The following is a 21,115-nucleotide window of genomic DNA, read 5'->3' as shown; positions in this document are numbered from 1 at the left end:
AATGGAAAAGAAAGAAACAAAAAATATTGGAAATACTCAAGTCAGGCAACATACTTGTCTTTAAACATGTGAAACGAGAAGAGTTGGAACAGAACAAAAGGGAAGCTCTTTTAACATGGAAAAGAGGTGAAATTAAATGAAATAAAGTGTTGATGGTTCACGGCCAGAACAGTAATAATAGATAAAAACCAAAAGAACTGCAGATGCTGTAAATCAGAAATTGCTGGAAGACTGACTCAAAATGTTAACTCTGATTTTTCTCCACAGATGCTGTCTGACTTGCTGAGCTTTTCCAGCAATTTCTGTTTTTGTGACAGTAATAATAGAACAAGGAAAGAAACAAAAGAAATGGCTGGAGGAGGTGTGATGGACAGCTGCCAACCTGGAACAAAGGAGAAGGTGGGAAAACTGCGTAGGAATACACAAAAAAAAGGCAGAGATTGCAGTCTGAAATCAACGGAGTCAAGTTTAGGTCTGAAAGGCTGTAATATACTTAATCTAAAAAGGTGACAATCTTTTTTTTGAGCTTATTTGTTAATTCATTGATGGCTTGTAGTGGAGAGATTAAAATAATAATAGACCCTTCGTCCTCAAGGTGCAGATCAAAAAACATTAGGCATTTCTACACACATAAAAAATCATTAGAAAAGGGAATAGTGCGACAGAACTGGCAGTGTGCTTACATGCTTCATATATATATGTGTCAAAATGGAGATAGAAAACATCTTGAGAACTATATATAAATTGGCTAAATGCTAAAGGCAAAAGAGATAATGATATTCTTACTCAAATCTATACTCGTAAAATATTGAGAAACTAAAAATGAGAGTAGTCAGCATGAATTCCAAAAAGGTCATGCCTGACCAACCTTACTAAATGATTTGAAATAACAGGATAGCTAAAGGTAATGCAGTAAATGTAATATATTTGGATTCAGAAACGTTTCTGAAACTTCACAGTACAATCATTATTATATCAGAACATATGGAGCTGGGGAAACAATTAACAAAACTGACAGCATGCTGGTTACAAATGAAAATGATAATAAGGATTAGATAGAATAGAAAAAAGTAGCTAGCAGTATTTCACAAGAATCAGCAATGGGTCCACCACCATTCACCAGGTACACAGAGAATTTGTCATTCAGAACTGCAAGTAAAATGTCACAATTTGAGAGTGAAACCTTTCTTTTTTTGGGAGGGAAGACATGTAATTAATACAGAAATACAACAAAATATAAAAACACATTAATAAACTTGCAGAATGATCTTAAATTACAATAGTATGATAAATAAGAGGCAACATCCTCCTCAGTGAGTCAAAATAGGATAGAAGAGAAAGGAGATCATTACCAGTAGGTACACAGATCAATGATTCTTAAAAACAAAAGCAAACAAAGTAACAAAGTTAAATTTCCAGAGGAACAGAACTGAAAATCAGAAGCTTCGATAAACCTGTCTCAACTTCGGTTAGATCTCACTTGGAACACTATGAAGTATATTATTTTCCACATCATGAGGAGGATATTAAGTCAATGGAGATGGATGGTGCAAAAAGAGACTTAATATAATTAATTTGAATAGAATATAGAAGTAGGGTTGTCTTGCCAAAACTAAACAGGGCACTAGTTAAACCACAGCAAAAATCTGAACTATTGGAGACACTCCAGGGAAGGAACATTACGTCAAGCCAGGTTATTCAGTATTTTTTTTAAGAAGGAGGGGACGAGTAGACTGGACCTGTATTCACTGGAGTTTAGAATAATAAGATAGCCTTACTGAACCATACAAGATTCCTCGGGTCTTAGACAGGATAGCTGCTGAGAGGTTGTTTAGCCTTGTGGGAGAGTCTGGCAACAGAGGGCATAATCTCAGAATAAGAGGTCACACATTTAGACAGAGATGACCAGGATTTGTTTGTTACTTTAATAGGATATTGAATCTGTAGAATTCTTTACTGCAGGAAGCTGTCGAGGCTGAATCATTATATCTCTTCAAGGCCAATACTGACAATTTGTAATCAGTAAAGGGAATCAAAGGTTATGGGTTAAATGCAGGGAAGTGGAGTTGGGGATTATCAGATCAGCCACGACAACATTGAATGGTGGAGCAGATTTGATGAGACAATTGGGCTATACTTGCTCCGACATCCCGTGATCTTATATCAGAAACAACAAGCTGTGATAAGAAAAGACTGGAAAGTTGGGGGCTCTTTTTGTTAGAAAAGGAAAATTACAAGACAGGTCTCTTTAAAATTTTGAAAAGGTTTTATATGGGTAAAGATGAAGAAAAATGCTTCCACTTGTGCTCCAGACAAGAAATAAGGGCCATAGATGCCAGGCAGTCACTAAGAGATGCAATGGAAAATTCAAGAGGAATGTTTACACCCAGAGAGTGGGAGGACTGGCTAAGATAAATAACACTGATGCTTTTAAATGGAAACATAAGAGAGGAAGAAATGCTAGTTGGTGGGGTCAGATAAAGTAGTAAGAAGCCCCTGTGCTATGTATAAACATATAACTAAAAGCACTTACTTAAAACTTCCCCAGTGATAGGTTCGCATTTCTAAGAAGCGACAGGCCACCATACCAAGCCAAATGCCACCCCCATTACACAGAAGAATATCAAGAATGACCTGATCCCACCAGCATTCAGCGAAGTTGGGCAACAGGTGCATGAAGAACAGCTAAAAGACAAACAAAAGGAATGCTACATCATATAAAGAATAAATTCAAAGGTAATTTACAGCAGTTAACAGTTTAAAACATATTAACAGAATAATATAAATATCTCTCACAGGGCTCCACAGGTACTGTCCTTATATCTGAGCCAGGAGATCTGCGTTCACATCTCATTTGCTCCTGAGCGATGTAATAACAACCCTGAACAGGTTGATTAGAAAATTTCCCTAAATACCTCTCCATTACACCAAGTTTCACACAGGTATAGTAAGGAAGCAATTAGAAATCCGGCATTGCCTCAAGGTCACTACACATTAAGATGTACAATATGCAACAGTACTTCTGGAATTTGGATTTTCAAAAAAAATAGAGGCAGATGGACTTTGGTCAGTTATGTCAAGATTTTATTTTAAATAAAGAAAGATCAGAAAGTCATTTGAATAGTGACCTGGATATGTCAATTCCAGGTAGATTACATGACTTCAGTTAAGCACTTGCGAGAAGCCTGTAGAGTTGATGGATAAATGTTTATAATATTGAGTTCATAACTGATACAATAAAACATGAAGGGCATTACTTGTAGAGATGTGCAAAATCATGTGGAGTATAGATTAGGAAAAAGACCTTTCTGTTTACCTTATGTGGGGGAGTTCGAAATTAGGGGGCATTTTTTAAGGTGAGAGGAGAAAGATTTAAATGGGACCTGAAGGGCAGCTTTTTCGCACAGAGGATGGCTCATATGTGGAATGAACTCCCAGCAAAGTGGTAGATGCAGGTACAGTTAAAACATTTAAAAGACATTTGGACAGGTACATGATTAGGAAAGGCTTAGAGGGATATAGGCCAAATACAGACAAACGGGACTAGTTTACTTTGGGAAACTTTGTCGGCATAGACAAGTTGTACCAGAGGGTCCGTTTCTGTACTGTATAACTATGACTCAAAAAAGCAGTTCAGTTTTGACTTCAAAACAGAAGGTTCCATGTCTCAGTTCAGAATAATCCAGTGCTCATTCACAAGAGAGAACAATTTCTCCTCACAAAACAATCAACTCAGTTCAGGGGAATTCAACTAGTGACATTAGCAGAAGTGGTTTCTACTCAATGGAACTTACAAGCCAAAGCAGGCAGAATAGGAATTAAATTGTTAGAATTGAGAAAGTTTAGTTTCTCAAAATTATGATGAGCTCATGCTAGCAGACTCAGAAAGGAATTGTAAAAGTGCCTCCAATTCCAGAAATTGGGGAAAGTTAAAGTTAATTCAGTAAAAACTGAAAGTGTTGAGGTAGAAGTAAGAGTCCTTCTTTCGCTGGAATGGAGTGTCTGTAACAGATAGTTTCAACCTGTTTCCCAACACTCTGTTTTATTCTGCTTGTTAAGATCTTTCCAACTGTATTCTATATATGTCCACCTTTGGTTGCTTTTAGAACATAGAACATAGAAAAATACAGCGCAGTACAGGCCTTTTGGCCCTCGATGTTGCGCCGACCCAAGCCACCTAACGTACACTAGCCCACTATTCCCCATATGCCTATCCAATGCCCGTTTAAATGCCCATAAAGAGGGAGAGTCCATCACTGCTACTGGCAGGGCATTCCATGAACTCACAACTCGCTGAGTAAAAAGTCTACCCCAACATCTGTCCTATACCTACCTCCCCTTAATTTAAAGCTATGCCCCCTCGTAATAGCTGACTCCATACGTGGAAAAAGCTTCTCACTGTCAACCCTAACTAAACCCCTAATCATCTTGTACACCTCTATCAAGTCACCCCTAAACCTTCTTTTCTCCAATGAAAACAGCCCCAAGTGCCTCAGCCTTTCCTCATACGATCTTCCTACCATACCAGGCAACATCCTGGTAAACCTCCTCTGCACCCGTTCCAGTGCCTCCACATCCTTCCTATAGCATGGCAACCAAAACTGCACATAATACTCCAGATGCGGCCGCACCAGAGTCTTATACAACTGCAACATGACCTCAGGACTCCGGAACTCAATTCCTCTACCAATAAAAGCCAGTACGCCATATGCCTTCTTCACAGCACTATTTACCTGGGTGGCAACTTTCAGAGATCTGTGTACAAAATGTTTGTTCATCTTTTGTACAATAACCTCATGTTATGAGAATACATGAGTTTCAGTAACTATTCACAACATTAACCAACCACAAAATGTTGAAAAAAAAATCTTATCAAGCCAGGTTTCTTTCTGGAATATGACATGACATTTCCAGGATGATTATCTGTTGGAATTAGAACAACACAAAGTTGTTACCGGGGATTACTCTGCCCTTTCCACCCTTTACTGAGAAGGAAACTATCCCCACAACTCAGCAGAAAAATTAAAACTTTTATGTGAATAAATGGGGTCTTGTAACATTGTGTATATCTTGAGAACCAATTTAAAAATTAGATCACCGAATAAATGCTATTCCACTACTCAATTCTGTGATGAAAACTGGAACTGCTACCATGAATAACAGGGTTACAGATTAACTTTCTGCAGACTGACAAAGAATAGTTGCAGCAGAAAACACAAACCCACATAATACTCTCCGGGGAACAATTCTTGGATCATTTACAAAATGTCTGGTGATCAATTATAATGTTGGCTGAACAATATCTAATGAGCAAATGCTCCTGGAATCGACCTGTAAATTCAACGGTTGCTATAGTCTCCGTGGGATTAAGTGTCTTAATGTATACAAAAGAGATTGCAAACTGTAATTGAGGAAGGTTTCATAAAAGCAGCACACTTTCTCCAATAACAGGTTCCCACCACCACAGCGCTTTCGCCTATCAAAATTATTTTTACAAAATCAAATGATTTTTTTATTCCGTCAAGGGCATTATTGGCATTTGTTCCGAATTCCTAAATACTATTGAGATTCATAAATTTATACAAATTTTCAATTTTTGAAAAATCATTACAGATTTATTCCAAGCAATAGGAAACTAGATTGCAAACAGGATCAGGGACTGTTATTTCGACCCCACTAGTCGAGGGAAGTGTGTCACAATTTACAAATTGAAAAAATTGCTTACTCAGCATAGATTGGGGCATGAACCTAGATTGTGTCAAGAAACATCCCCCTTATTAAATGCTCAAATTTTCAGATTTAATACTTGTAAAACTCAAAATAACAGAACACCAACCATCTGCCGATCATATGGTTTTGTGTAACAGTACAAGAAAATTTACTGTCACTCTGTTCCTTTGTTTGGTAGTTAAAAGATAATGTTTTGTTTATATTCTGTCCCCTTCCTCATTTAAAATGATTGAGATATCAAGATGTAGATCTTGTTACACAACACATTGTAATACAACACTTCAAAATCTTAAGGAGGTCCTGTTTAAACAATACAATTTGTAATTTGGTTAATACAACTTATTTGCATTTGCAGTTATTGCTCTATTAATGCCTACCTCAGTTAACTCCCAAGTGATGCTAATAGTCCAGCAGAGTCCATAGCTACGTATTAGTAATGCTTTCATAGCCCAGCCCCAGAAGTGTCCAAATGCAAAGATGTCAAAATGGCTGAGAATCCTTTCCCATGTGATGACATGGCAGTTTATTGCATATTCCTATTAAAAACAAAATATTCAAGGAAATTGCTATCATCTTTAAAAGTTAGGCGTGATAAAAATCTGACATAGACGATTGCCTTATCCAGCATTCCTCTCGCATAACTTCAAGATCATAGAAAAACATTAAACTGAGGTATTCATGCAACAATAAAACAGCACACTAACTAAAGGAGGAACAGTTCTCAAAGGCAGAGGGGTTGATTACTCTAACTGGATTTCTGTTTACATGATTTGAACAACAAACATAATAACCAGGCTGGTAAATTTGCTGAGCTGTTGTTATAAACAGGTCATAGTCACTTAGTCATCGAGATGTACAGCATGGAAACAGACTCTTCGGTCCAACTCGTCCATGCCGACCAGATATCCCAACCCAATCTAGTCCCACCTGCCAGGACCCAGCCCAAATCCCTCCCTAATCGGATACCCATAGTGAAAGTGAAGAAAAATAAGATTACAAAAGTGCTAAATACAGTTGGATATTATAAATGAATGCAAAATGAATGAATTTAAATGAATATTTAAGCTGAGACAGTATAAATATTTTCATCAAAGACAATCTAATTTAAAATGTGATTCATTCCCAAAGATCAAAGTTCTGTGTATATTCACTTAAAATAACGAAACTATTCTACCACCAGATGCACAGCCAGGCACAGTGATTTGTTTAGATCAGTCTTTCTATTCAAAGCCATCCAATGTTTATTGAACAGAAATTTTCTCCATTCCCCTTGCCAGTGGAAAATACAAACTTTGGGAAGATTTTTAATGTAAGGTAAGGTAATGTAATGTAGACTCTCCAGAGTACCTACAGGAAGAAAGTTTCAGGCTGATCCATGCAGCATAATTATATGGGAAGAAACTGAGGAGTGTAGATGCTGGAGATCAGAATCGAGAGTATGTTGCTGAGAAAGCACAGCAGGTCAGGCAGCATCCAAGAAGCAGGAGATTCGACATTTCAGACATAAGCCCTTCAGCAGGAATGAGGCTTGTGGGCCGGGGTTGAGAGATAAATGGATGGGGGTGGAGTTTGTGGAGGGAGGGGGGGTGGAAGGTAGCTGAGAAAGCGATAGATGGATAAAGGTGAGGGAGAAGGCGGTAGGTTGGGGTGGGATGGGGTGGGGTGGGGGGTGGTGATGGACAGGTCGGGAGGGCGCTGCCAAGTTGGAGGCTTGGGACTGGGATAATGTGGGAGGAGGGGAAATGAGCATAATTATATGGGACTTATTGTTTTATCTGCAATTTTTTTATACAACGTGTCCGTGAATTGAACCCAAAATCATTGAGAAAGAGAGAATTTAAAATCCTGAAACTAAAATAAAATTGATTAAAAGTATAATTTTTAAAAAAAATTTAGACAATTTAAAAAATTCAACTTCAAATCAACAAAAGAACCATTAAATTCATTTTCTGTAAAATTATGAATGTTGTTCCTTCACTAAGCTGGAGAAAGAAACTTCAACTGCCTTTCAAAAGCACTGCAGTTTCAACTTTTCTGAATAATAGTGATTACAGAAACTGATTAAAAATAGGAAGAAACCTCAACTGCAAACGACCAACTGTGTCTATTGTGAATTTGGGTCTCCTTGCTAGGTAATGACCTATATTAGAACAAACTAGCAATCTCAGCCAAGAATTTCCATAGAATTACTCTTCAAAGGTTACTTATTTACAACAGAATAGGTAGGCATTGGATTCCAAATTGTGCAATTTTCTTCTCAACTTCTTAATAAATGTCAGGATATATACATGTGTTTAGAGAAACGTTTGGTTATATGCTGCAAGAATAATATGAGAAGAAAATAATTAAACATTTTCAACTAATGATAACCAAAAGTAATATTTCTAAATTAATTTGGTATGCTTTCCTTTATTAGTTAGAGTATTGAGTACAAGGGTTGGGAGGTCATGTTGTGGCTGTACAGGACATTGGTTAGGCCACTTTTGCAATAATACATGCAATTCTAGTCTCCTTCCTATCGGAACAATGTTGTGAAACCTGAAAGAGTTCAGAGAAGATTTACAAGGACATTGCCAGGATTGGAGGATTTGAGCTATAGGGAGAGGTTGAATATGCTGGGATTGCATTTCTAGAGTGTCAGAAACTGAGGGGTGACCTTATAGAGATATATAAAATCATGAGGGGTATGAAAAGGTTAAATAGACAAAGTCTTTTCCTTGGGATGGGGGAAGTCCAGAACTAGAGGGCATAAGTTTAGGGTGAGAGGGGATAAGAGACCTAAGAGGCAACTTTTTCACATAGAAGGTGGTACGTGTATGGAATGAGTTGCCAGAGGAAGTGGTGGAGGCTGGTACAATTGCAACATTTAAAAGGCACCTGGATGGCTATATGAATAGGAAGGGTTTGGACGGACATGTTCCAGATGCTAGCAGGGGGCCTAGATTGGCTGGGGATATCTGGCCTGCATGGACGAGTTGGCCCGAAGGGTCTGTTTACACACTGTACATCTCTATGACTCTAATGTTGATGACAAGCTTTGACTAGTCACTGCTGCAATGAAAATGTTACCGTTTGTACATCTAAGGATCAAACTACATCAATGCTCTTCTGTTAAACTGAGTTTGACTGACTCCAGGAGTATTCCATTTCATGTACAACACATTTGCCATTAATTCAATTTACGGCAAAGTAACAGCAACTCTACTCATCCATGAAATAATATCCTGACACTTGAGAATTGCACATCACATCAACTGAAACAATAAAACATGTGATGTTTACAGAAACCATACAAGTCAGCCACTTCATTAAATATCATGAAGTGAAGAAAAATAAGATTACAAAAGTGCTAAATACAGCTGGATACTGTAAATGAATGCAAAATGAATTTAAATGAAGGAAAAACATTAATGCATCTTGGATTTTTCTCATTATAGGAAAATGCTAAAAAATGACAAATGATAAGAGCCGCAGGCTTTCAATCTTCATGAAAGTATTGTTACAACAGGCAGCAACGTGATAATCTGAACGCCTTCTTGTCCTACATACCATTACGTCTGCTTCACGTGTGGCATAGCGTAGATTAGGATCCAGCCAATACATTACAGATTTCACTTGTTCAAAATTCAGGAACAACAGAAATACCAGGAAAAGGAAATACAGCACACTGAGGCCTGAAGTGATGCACAAGACAAAGCAAAACACATAGTAAACAACATGTTAGCTAATGGTGAGGTGAAATCATGAAGTGCACTTGTTCAGATCTACAAGCTTTTAGTAAATGCAATTAATGGACCCTCTGAACAACCAAGTGAGAATACAGCTTAGAGTAAGTGAAAATTCAAGAACTAAATCTTTGAGTCATTCAATGGCATAAGAACAAAAATGTACACCAATATACATATTATGTGCAAATTTTCAAACAAGCAACCCGCAATGTGGTGGCTCAGCAGTTAGCACGGTTGCCTCACAGAGCCAGGGACCTGGGTTCGATGTCAGTCTTGGGTGACTGCCAGTGCTTGTGTGGGTTTCATCCGGCTACTCTGGTTTACTCCCGCAGTCCAAAGATGTGCCAATTAGGTGGTTTGGCCATACTGAACAGCCCATAGTGCCCAGACAAGGTAAATTAACTATGGTAAACATGGGGAAAGGGTCGGTATGGGCTTGATGGATAACATGGCCTCTATCTGCACTATACGGATTCTACGTTGTCTAAGTCAAAGCAGAAGCTGAATTAAAATTTCATATTTGGAATCACCCAGTTTGCAGTTGAAACTCCAACACAAAATGTCAGCTGTGATCCATTATGTCAACTTGTGTCTGAATTTTGCATCTCACCAATTCAGGAAATAAGTCCCTTGAATCTGGTCCGCCATTCAGTGAAATCATGACAGACCCGAAAAGTCCTCAATTCTATATTCTTGCCTTTTCCACGTAACCCTTCATTCACTGATTAAAAATCTATCCATCCAAGTCCTGAGTATACTTAATGATCCAGCCTCAATAGCTTTCTGCAGTAAAGAATTCCACAGATTCACTCCCCTCAGAGAAAAAATCCCTTTTCACCTCTAATTTAAGTGTGTGATCTCTTATTCTTAGATGATGTACTACTGTCCCAAATTCTCTGCACATGCACGTGTGCACAGATACCTGCACATCCACATGCAGTGACTCCAATGTTCTGCGCACCACAATTGGTACGCTGACGCAGTTCACAGCACTGACTTCCGGTTCTGGAAATGGCTTCCACACACTGTCCTCGGAGGTCTGTGCAGAAGAGTAAACAGAGAGAACTCCTCTCAAGTCTGCAAAGAATCTTGTGTGTCCAATAGGTCGCTTCTCTTTCTTTTATATTCCAGAGTACAAGCCCAATCTACTCAGACTCTCTTCATATGACAGTCCCTCCATCAACTGAGAGAACCTTCTCTGGATTGTCTCTAATGCCAGTATATCTTTCCTTCGATAAATGGCCAAAAACTCCTCATATTATTCTAATTATGGCATGATTAGTGTCTTTTACAGTTTTATACTTCACTCCCTTTGAAATAGCAGGCAATATTTCATTTGTCTTCCCTATTACCTGCTGAACTTAAATGCTAGCTTTTTGTGATTCACGGATGAGGACTCCAAACTCTAATTGTGGCTCATCTCTTGTTACCGTATGCCACCCTAAAAATGCACTCCTTATCCCAAGTCTCTATTAGTTATCAATACACGGTCAATACTAATGTACTACTTCCAATACTGTGGGCTCCTATACTGGTTTTACATGTACATTGGAGACAAATGCCTATCATTTTCATGCAACATGCCCAGTGTTGTTATGTGGCTGCAAATTACAGGAAACATTACAAGTCAAGTGATGGATAGAGCAAATATGACGGGCATGAGCATTTATCAGTGAAGAGATGAAGGACCAAAATGATCCACAAAGGCAAAGGTGCTAAATTATTTCTTGTATTCCTGGTCAGCTAATTGGGAAGGATTGCATAGTTGTTTTTTTCGAACAGTTGAGAAATTGAGTATCTTAGGCAATATTTGTTCCGAAACCAAAGCTATTAAAAAAGAATTTGCTGTGATCTATTTGTGAAATTGTACTGCATGTAAATTACTTTGACAATAAAACATCTCTGATTCAGCTTTTGGTCACTTGTCGTAATATATGCTATGTGTCTCAGCATTTCTCACAGGTCAGTGAGGTCTAACTAGAAGGAATTCCCAGCACAATGAGCTGATCATTCTTCTCCGGTGTTGTACAGTACAATGACTAAAGTGTCACCTTAAATCAGAAGCAACAAACACAGCTCAAGTTTTTAAAAGTTCCTGGAACAAAACCTTTTTAATTTGGGAGGGTATTGGCTAGGTCTAGGCATTAGTTGTAGGTATTCTCAACCATTTATTAATATGGAATCAAATCAAGAATCAATGATTCACCTTTTGGACTCACTTGGAGAAAGTGAGGACTGCAGATGCTGGAGATCAGAGCTGAAAATGTGTTGCTGGAAAAGCAAAGCAGGTCAGGCAGCATCCAAGGAGCAGGAGAGTCGACGTTTCGGGCATGAGCCCTTCCTGAAGACTCTCCTGCTCCTTGGATGCTGCCTGACCTGCTGTGCTTTTCCAGCAACACATTTTCAGCTTTTGGACTCACTTGCCAAGTTTTCATAAGCAATTCGCAAATAATTTTCAAAATCATAACATACTAAACTAACTGGGAGAAAAAAGAAATTCAAGTCCCAAATGTCAGGAAAGACTTTCAGCTTTATAGTGCAGCTTCAGAGCTTACCAAAAACCATCCTCCATATTGCTGGATGTGGTCTGGTGAAAGGACCTGAAAAATTAAAAGGAATATCCTTAAACAACATTGCGTGAATAAACAAATTATTTCAGAATGTGGAAAATAAAATGCAAGAAATGTGATCAATCACAATTCTCACTTGTAACAAACAACTTACCATTAGGAAATGCTAAAACACTTACAATTAGAAAAAAGAACACCACGGAAAGAACCCCCTTCCATATATTGTCTTCCGGACTTGAATCATCCCTAGATGTAAAAATAATTGCAGGATTTGTGATATCAATGTATTAGAAATGCATCGGTCATACATAAAATTTCACAGTGATGAAAAAGATTCATTTTACAATCCATTCGCAAAAATGTGCTTTTGAGAGGTAAAGTCGAAAGCGGGCTGTGTACCGCGGGGGTGGGAGATCCACCTGAGACATATATCCCAAACCAGCAAATCATTAGCTTGAAAAATGCTACATTATCAAGCAGGCCTAGCAGCAGAACTCGCCTGACACACATGCATTGATATGGAAAGAGTCAGCTGTTAAATAGCAGACAGAGAGCCGGATACAACAAGTACCTGGTAAAAGCGAAATACATGACACTAACGATGGTGAAAGTGAGCAGGGTGATAGTATGAGGTTTGTAGAAGAAGTCGATGGTGATATCCTCCACTTGCTGCTCGTTGATCATTCGGAAATGCAGTTTATAATTCACATCATCCTTGCTGATTGTCCTGCTGCCTGTACTGGACGCCATAGCTGCGCCGCTCCGCTTCCCACTACCAGCAGCAGCCGAGAGACTCCACCCAAACACTCTGCGGGAGGGGGGGGGGGTGGAGAAATCAGCTCATCCTCAAATACAAACAACCCCCTCAGGACAAAACGGAGGGACATTTATCAGATATTAAACAGCAATTTATTTAAAACAAAGCTGGAATATTTTGAATAGAGGTATTGTTGATAGCAAATCTAAAAGTGATTTGTACATGTCTCTCCTCTTTTTTTGTGATGGACTATTCCATTCTGGTAAATGTTACATTTTAGAACGTCCTTGGTGCACGTGGGGGTACGGGAGCAGCGCCAGAAAATTTGCAGACACCTCCTAACCCAGATAGAGAGAAAGATAGGGACACGCCTCCTAACACAGACAGACAGACAGAGAGACCTCCAAACCCCCAGACCCAGAGATACTTCCTAGGTAGAAACAGAAACACACCTCCGAACGCAGACAGAGAGAAATAGAGACCTCCGAACCCAGACAGATAGACAGACACATCTCTTCATCCACACAACTAACCGAGAGAGAGATTTATTAAGCCAGACACCTTACCGTAACAGAGAGGAAAAGAGATACACAAACATTGTAACCCAGATACTCAGTCTGCCAGAGTGATACCTCCTACCCCAGCCACACAGTCAGAGCGGCAGAAAGAGAAACACACACACTTCCGAACAAAGACAGCGGGAGATGCACCCTAGCCCAGGATATTCAGGACATAAAGAGATACGTTTACTAATCTAAACAGAAACAGAAGGTGATATCTTTACTCAGACCAACAGGCCATAAACAGAAACGTTCTGAACGAAGGCAGAGAGATGTCTCTCAAAACAGACACAGAGGCATCAGCTAACAGATCAACATCACAAAGAGACAGTGGAAATTCCTAACCCAGCCGAGCAGGACACACAGAGAGATATCTTCCACCCAACTCTACCAGGAGGGAGAAAGAGATAGCTCCGAATCCATCTTGAGTCTCCTAGAATGAGAGTGTCCTGAATCTCAGCTGTAGCAGATGAGAAAGAGAGGCCTTCATACCCAAGCCAGCAGGACACAGAGTGGAGAGAGAACAAGAGGCCTACTAAACTTGACAAGAGAAAGAAATAATTCCCCAACTGTGTGGAGCAGCATAGATTAGGGATTATGCCCAATTCGTCAGCTCTCCTGCTTCTCGGATGCTGCCTGACCTACTGTGCTTTTCCAGCGCCATAGTTTTTGACTCTGATCTCCAGCATCTGCAGTCCTCACTTTCTTCATCCATAACCAGGAAAAGAGCAAATGCATTGTTGGCATTTATTTCAAAGAGAATGGAGTAGAGAAGAAGGGAAGTTTTGCCCAAACTATACAAGGCACTAGTTGGACCATAGCTGGGATACTGGGAAGTTATGGGACTCTCACCTGAAGAATGATATCCTGGTTTTGGAGGCAATCCAGCAAAGGTTCACTCGGCTGATACGAGGGTATGAAAGACTGTCTTTAAGGAAAGGCTGAGTAGATTATGCCTGTACTCAGTGGAATTTAGAAGAATGAAAGGCAACCTTACTGAAATGTTACAAGATTCTTAAAAGACTCAAGAGGGTAGATGTGGAAAGATTATTTAACCCCATTGGGAGAGGCTGGGACCAGAGGGCATGATCTCAACAAGGAGCTTAAAACAGGGATGTGGAGGATTTTCTTTCCCTAAAAGGGCAATTATGCTGTGGAATTCTTTACACCAAAAGGCTTTTGAGGCAGAGATATTGTATATTCACATGATTAGAGATACCAAATATATTGTACTAAATTTAAGTGAATCATGAGTTGAGGGGGAAGGCAGCAAAGTGGAATCGAGGATTACCAGATCAACCATGATTAAGCAGTGAATCAGCGGGGAACCATGTGCCGTACGGCGGAGCTGCAGCCGGGAGACCATGTGCCGTACGGCGGAGCTGCAGCGGGGGGACCATGTGCCGTACGGCGGAGCTGCAGCCGGGAGACCATGTGCCGTACGGCGGAGCTGCAGCGGGGGGACCATGTGCCGTACGGCGGAGCTGCAGCCGGGAGACCTTGTGCCGTACGGCGGAGCTGCAGCCGGGGAACCATGTGCCGTACGGCGGAGCTGCAGCCTGTGCTGTCCTGTTTCTCTTCCTCCCTGGAGCAGTGCTGACTCGGTATTGACTCTGTGTTTCCCGGTCGGAATGATTAAGGTGAGTACTGGGAGGACTGTTGTCTGCACTATCCGGTGCTTTGACCCTACTCTCTCCAGGTACTCCAACCTAAGTATTTAATCCCTGTTACCGCTCCGATAAACTCCCCCAGACTGACATCTCCTTCCGAAAGTGGGCTGCTGTCCCCACATGGACGGGATCCTCCAGCTGCTGAATAATCGGCGCCTGATAAAGGCCTCAACGCGTTTTTAACAGCTTTCCCAACTCGTTTCTGTTCCCCCGCCGCTTCTTTTAAATGAGTACAATTTAGAACATGAACAGGATGTAGTCATTGGGGACATAGAAGGATACCATTTGGTCACTCGAGGATATGCCAGCTCCCTTCAGAACAATCATTCCATCCCATTCCCCTTCCCAATCACTGTAAGGTCTCACAGTGCCTGTTCAATCTCCTTTATAAATCATTGATGGTCTCTATTTCCAACACCCTGATGGGCAGCATCTTTAAGGTCATTTGTACTTGTTGCTTTAAAAAAGGTTGTTCCTCACTTTCTCTCTGTTTGTCTTACCCAAAGCTTTAAATTCTGTGTTCCTCAGCCCTTGCAACATCGCTTAGTTGGGGACAGTTTTTCCTTGTCTACTTTATTCAATCTTGTCACAGTCTTTTACAGCTCTTACTAAATCTCCTTTGTTTCAGGAGAACAACCCCCAACTTTTCCAAACCTACCTTGCAGTTAATATCACAGTGGCACAGTGGTTAGCACTGCTGCCTCACAGTACCAGAGACCCGGGTTCAATTCCCGCCTCAGGCGACTCTGCGTGGAGTTTGTACATTCTCCCCGTGTCTGCTCGGGTTTTCTCCGGGTGCTCCGGTTTCTTCCCACAATCCAAAAATATGCAGGTTAGGTGAATTGGCCATGCTAAATTGCCCAAATTGTTAGGTGAAGAGGTAAATGGAGGAGTATGGGTCTGGGTGGTATACGCTTCGGCGGGTCAGTGTGGACTTGTTGGGCCGAAGGGCCTGTTTCCACACTAAGTAATCTAATCTAATCACTCATCCATGCAGCCATTTGGGTAAGTTCCCCTTGCACCCTCAACTGTGATCACAAGAACTAGTTGCATACTCTATAATCTCTCTGTCTGGAAACTTATTGTTTAGAAACTTAAAAAATAAGTTCTCTGGAATTTTTCTTTGAGCAGACCAGAGCCAGCTGCAGCAGATCGGGAAGCATGAGTTCATCTGGTTGAGGAGAGCACAGGATTTCGAGGGCTGAGTGACTTTGTAACCTTGTGTTGTACTTTCACACCCTACAGGATCACCTCATTCTCTCTACCAACTGCCATTTTCCACGCAAATTCTCTTTGCTCAAGTGTTTTTGAGCAGATCCAATTATTCTCAGGATATAGTTTGTTTTTTATCTCTCATTATGGCATCGAAGAAGAGTACAGCAAAACGTAAGCGTGTTGCACTTACAATATTAGAAAAGGTTGAAATCATAAATAAACTAGATCAAGGATCTTCAGTGAAAACGTTGTGTGAGGCATATGGTGTGGGAATCACAACAATTTATGACATCAAGAAGCAGCGTGAAAAGCTATTTAAATTCTGTGCTGAAAGCGACACAGTTCAAGGAATTAGTGAGCGTAAAATGCTACGACGTGCTAAGTCTGCTGACCATGATGATGCCCTGTATAAGTGGTTCAGACAACGTCGTAGCGAGGGACTCCCTATTTCGGGGACAATGCTTATGGAAAAGGCCAAACAATTTCATAATGATATGAAGATTAATTCTGTGTGCGAGTACTCTCAAGGCTGGTTGCAGAGGTTTAAGCATAGGCATGGAATTCACCTGAAGGCGACTGGTGAAAAGAGCTCTGCAAATACAGAGGCTGTCAAATGTTACATAACTGACTTTGCAAAGTTGATGAAAGATGAGGATCTTAGCCCTGAACAAATATATAATGTGGATGAGACAGATATTTTCTGGAGATGTTTGCCACAACACAGGCCTGTTGGTACAGAGGAAATGATGGTACATGATTACAAGGAATCAACAGAAAGACTAACTGTGCTTGCATGCACAAATGCTGCTGGAACACATAAGTGTAAACTTTTGGTTGTTGGTAAAAGTCCTAAGCCTCGTGTTTTCAAAGGGATGAAAATTATGCCGGTGCTTTATGAAGCTAATAAATGTTCGTGTGTTACCGAGGAAATATTGAGCGACTGGTTCCATAATCATTTTGTTCCAGAGGCTCGTGCACACTGTCAAAAGGTTGGTTTGGCTGCAGATTGCAAAATTGTTCTTCTTTTAGACAACTGTACACCTCATCCGCCTAGAGAGCAATTAGATGCTGACAATGTCTTCCCTACCTATCTACCCCCTAGTTGTACTTCTTTAATTCAGCCAATGGACCAAGGAGTTATTAGGTCAATGAAAAGTCACTACAGGAAGAGTTTCTTACGTCGTCTTGTGACCAGCTACAATACTGGTGGTATTGATGCCTTTAAGACTGCCCTCAGTCTCAAAGATGCTATATGGTGTTTGACAAATGCATGGGACAGTGTAACGAGGAGAACCTTACAAAATGCCTGGCGTAAATTGTGTCCTGAAATTATATTGAATGATGAGGACATGGGTGAAAGCTCTGACGCCTTTAGTTTAAGTGAAACCAAGGCAATGGTGACTGACCTCTTGTGTTGTACCAAGCAAATGGGAAGTGACTTGGATGAGGAAGACATTTTGGCGTGGTTAAATGGTGAAGATAATACTTCAGTTGTACAACAAGTAACAGATTCAGAGATAATTGAGGGTGTTTTACACTACAAGTCTGAGGATAGTGACAACAGTGATGAAGAAGACAATGTTACTGGGGATAAGATTACCTTGGAAGAGGGAATCAGTCTAGCTTCCCGCTTCATTCGTTTTCTTGAGCAACAAAGTTTTGTAAGCCAGCAAGATGTAATGCACATACACAGGATCCAAGAGAAGTTGATAAATGAGCAGCCGAAACACATGAAACAAATGAGGTTGCAGCAAATGTTTGATGAAGTTGGAAAATCCTTTGCGCACACACCATTAGCATCACTGAGCTCGATCCCATCAACCAGTGGACTCGATGACACAAAGGACCCAGAGTTGACTGCTTTTGCCGTCAATTATCATCCACTCTCTCCTACACCTCTTCTAAATATTGGTGAAATAAAGCAATGTATGGAATAACTTGTTCCCTTTAAGCCATCAACAACATTTTGATAAAATACTTTGGAACTGGACGCATGAATAATCATATTTGAATAAGTAAAATAACATTTATAAAGGAAAAACAGAATTGATCAGTATTTTATGTTTCATGAAATTTTTTATATCCGTGATGTTTTCCAATCATATTACTTGTGATTCAGAATTCTAATACCCATTGTCCAGAAATAGCTTGGTCACAAACATTGTAGACTCGAAAGGTTGCAGTATGGCTTAATCAGAGCTTTATAAGGGTTCAGCATAAATTCATTTTGTATTTTTGTATACTTCTGTTTATGAAGATGAAGATCTGATATACTTTGCTAACCATTCTTTCAATATGTCTGAAACCTTCAATGGTATATGCATATGTACATGATGTTCTCATTGTTCATGCACTTATTTAGATTATGCCATTAAGTCCATATTGCCTCTTAGACCTATGCAAAAATGTATCACCTCTCTCTTTTTTGTATTAAAATTCTATCTCCCAGTTGTTTGCTAGATGATGTCCTTGTTCGTGGTATCACTGTTGGCCACACCACCTATTACTTTTCTGCACTGTATTTATCAGAGTGCTGTGGTTTCAGCCATTGAGCCCTGGGGTAACCCTACAGCACATGCAGTTTGGAGTTTCTTTCTGACCCTTAACCATCTTTATACCCATGTAACCCACTGTCCTTTTGAATTTTGTTAAAAAGTACATCAGACCTTTCAAAAGTCCATTTACACAGTCTGCATCAAGGAACCTTAGTCAAACATGATTTCCTTTTCAAAAAGCTAATGTTTATTCACCCAAATTTTTCCAAGTACCAATGATTTTGCATTTTTGTTTCAAAAAATTCCATGCTGTCAATAGCTTTTTTGTTGAGCCTGCAGTTATTGGGTTCTTTCATTATTAAACATCGGTATTAAACATTTCTAAGTCTCCAATTTTCTAGCAGCACCCTGGTATATGGTAAGGATTTGGTGATTGTGGCCAGAGCCTGGATGATTTTCACCGTTACTTCTATGATAAACCTAGAGGCTACATTCCCTTTTAGTATGAGATTTGTCATAGAGCCTTGAATGCCACAACAAACATAGCTATTCTAAAGATTGCCCATTCTGGCATCTGTGTCCCTTTTTATGTTAAAAACGTAAGAATCGGTGTTCAGAGAGCACCTCCTATCAATGTCTTCCTGACATTGACAGCCCCCTCCACTACATTGACATAGCTCCATTCTAACGGGTGAACAATCTTATCATTCAGTGTTCTAGAGCCTCCTGTTGACCCTTTAGTCACCATCTTTAATTGGTTGGTGATGGAGACTGGCCTTCTGTTATAGTTCTGTTCGCTGAGCTGGGAATTTGTGTTACAGACGTTTCGTCCTCTGTCTAGGTGACATCCTCAGTACTTGGGAGCCTCCTGTGAAGCGTTTCTGTGACCTTTCCTCCGGCATTTGTAGTGGTTTGAATCGGCCTCTTCCGGTTTTCAGTTCCAGCTATCCGTTGCAGTGGCCGGTATATTGGGTCCAGGTCGATGTGCTTATTGATTGAATCTGTGGATGAATACCATACATCTAGGAATCATACTACCAGCAGACAAAGGTAGAATGATGGTCATCCTGGACAAAGCAGACTACATCCAAAAGCACAACAACTACTTGCAGGTACCACCCCCTACCAAAAGAGGGAATTTGACCCCATCCCACAGCTCACTAATAGGATAAAACAACACACTGAGGAACCTACAAAAAAACGGACAGATAACCAGGTTTGACCTACAAAGAATGAAACCTGAAAGCAACAACACTCCCAGATTCTAAAGTGCACAAACCAGACATCCCACTCAGACCCATAGTATCACTACCAGGGACACCACCTCACAAACTGGCTAAAGAACTACAGCAGAAACTGAAACACCTGATCAGCGGATCCAGACACTATACAATCAACACAGGAATTCTTGGACATCATCAGAAATATACACATAGACAAGGAAGAAACCATGGTCTCATTCGATGTAACGGCACTGTTCACCTCTATCGACAAAACCCTAGCCAGAGAAACAATAGCCAACCTGCTGGACATACAGAACAGACAACAGGACGTTGAACCTATCAACAAAGACGGCATACTCAAACTACTGGACCTGTGCCTCACAACACACTTCACATTCAACAACCAAATATATGAACAAATCAACGGCACACCCATGGGCTCACCCATCTCTGGGTTCATAGCAGAAGCGGTAATGCAAAGATTAGAACAAACAGTCTTAACACAAATTCAACTCAAATTCTGGGTCAGATATGTGGCTGACACCTTTTGTAATCATTAAAAACACAAAAATAGAGAACACACACCGGATCATCAATGCCACACTCACAGAAATCCAATTCACGAGAGAGGAAGAAAAGGACAACTAACTCCCATTCCTAGACGTGATGGTACAGAGAACACTGAACAAAGAATTCACCACAAAGGTATACAGAAAAGCCACACACACAGACCAAGTCCTGAACTACGAAAGCAACCACCCCAACCCACAAAAGAAATTGCATCAAGACACTATTCAAAAGGGCTACAACACACTGCAGTACACCAGAACTGCAAAAAGAGGAAGAAGAACACCTATACAACATATTCACCAAAAACGGATACCCGCGCAATTTCATCAACAGATGCCTAAGGGAAAGACAACGGAACGAGGACATGCCACAGCCCAAAGGACTAGCCACGTTACCATACATCAAGAACATTTCTGAACTGACAGCCAGACTACTATGACCACTAGGACTCATAACAGCACACAAACCAACAGCCACTCTCAGACAACAACTCACCAGAACGAAGGACCCGATACACAGCATGAGCAAAACCAATGTAGTGTACAAAATCCCATGCAAGGACTGCACAAAACACAACATAGGACAAACAGGAAGGCA

The 21,115-nt window shown here is 40.3% G+C and overlaps 2 protein-coding genes across 3 annotated transcripts in view; one reads left to right on the top strand and one right to left on the bottom strand.

Annotated features, from left to right (window-relative positions):
* ptdss1b (phosphatidylserine synthase 1b) overlaps window positions 1-12,797 on the bottom strand; it is a 51,181-nt gene extending 38,384 nt beyond the window's left edge. Inside the window, exons 1-6 of one of the 2 annotated variants that reach the window (XM_060824435.1) lie at window positions 12,600-12,797; window positions 12,183-12,274; window positions 12,014-12,058; window positions 9,280-9,404; window positions 6,108-6,266; window positions 2,534-2,685 (exon numbers count right to left, since the gene is read on the bottom strand). In XM_060824435.1, coding sequence (XP_060680418.1) covers window positions 2,534-2,685; window positions 6,108-6,266; window positions 9,280-9,404; window positions 12,014-12,058; window positions 12,183-12,274; window positions 12,600-12,778 — 752 coding nt within the window. In that variant the 5' untranslated portion in view covers window positions 12,779-12,797. The remainder of the gene's footprint in view (window positions 1-2,533; window positions 2,686-6,107; window positions 6,267-9,279; window positions 9,405-12,013; window positions 12,059-12,182; window positions 12,275-12,599) is intronic. The other variant, XM_060824436.1, reaches the window with a different exon arrangement.
* A 2,203-nt stretch (window positions 12,798-15,000) lies between these two features.
* Window positions 15,001-18,992, top strand: LOC132815037 (jerky protein homolog-like). The gene is made up of 2 exons (XM_060823698.1): window positions 15,001-15,044; window positions 16,261-18,992. The coding sequence occupies exon 2, from the start codon at window positions 16,374-16,376 to the stop codon at window positions 18,165-18,167; it is 1,794 nt and encodes a 597-aa protein (XP_060679681.1). The 5' UTR covers window positions 15,001-15,044; window positions 16,261-16,373; the 3' UTR covers window positions 18,168-18,992.
* The last annotated feature ends 2,123 nt before the right edge of the window (window positions 18,993-21,115 follow it).

This window comes from Hemiscyllium ocellatum, chromosome 4 (assembly GCF_020745735.1).
Source record: "Hemiscyllium ocellatum isolate sHemOce1 chromosome 4, sHemOce1.pat.X.cur, whole genome shotgun sequence".
In the NCBI taxonomy this organism is placed as follows: Eukaryota; Metazoa; Chordata; class Chondrichthyes; order Orectolobiformes; family Hemiscylliidae; genus Hemiscyllium; species Hemiscyllium ocellatum.
Note: the sequence above shows the minus strand (reverse complement) of the source record. Positions and strands in the feature narration are given on the sequence as shown.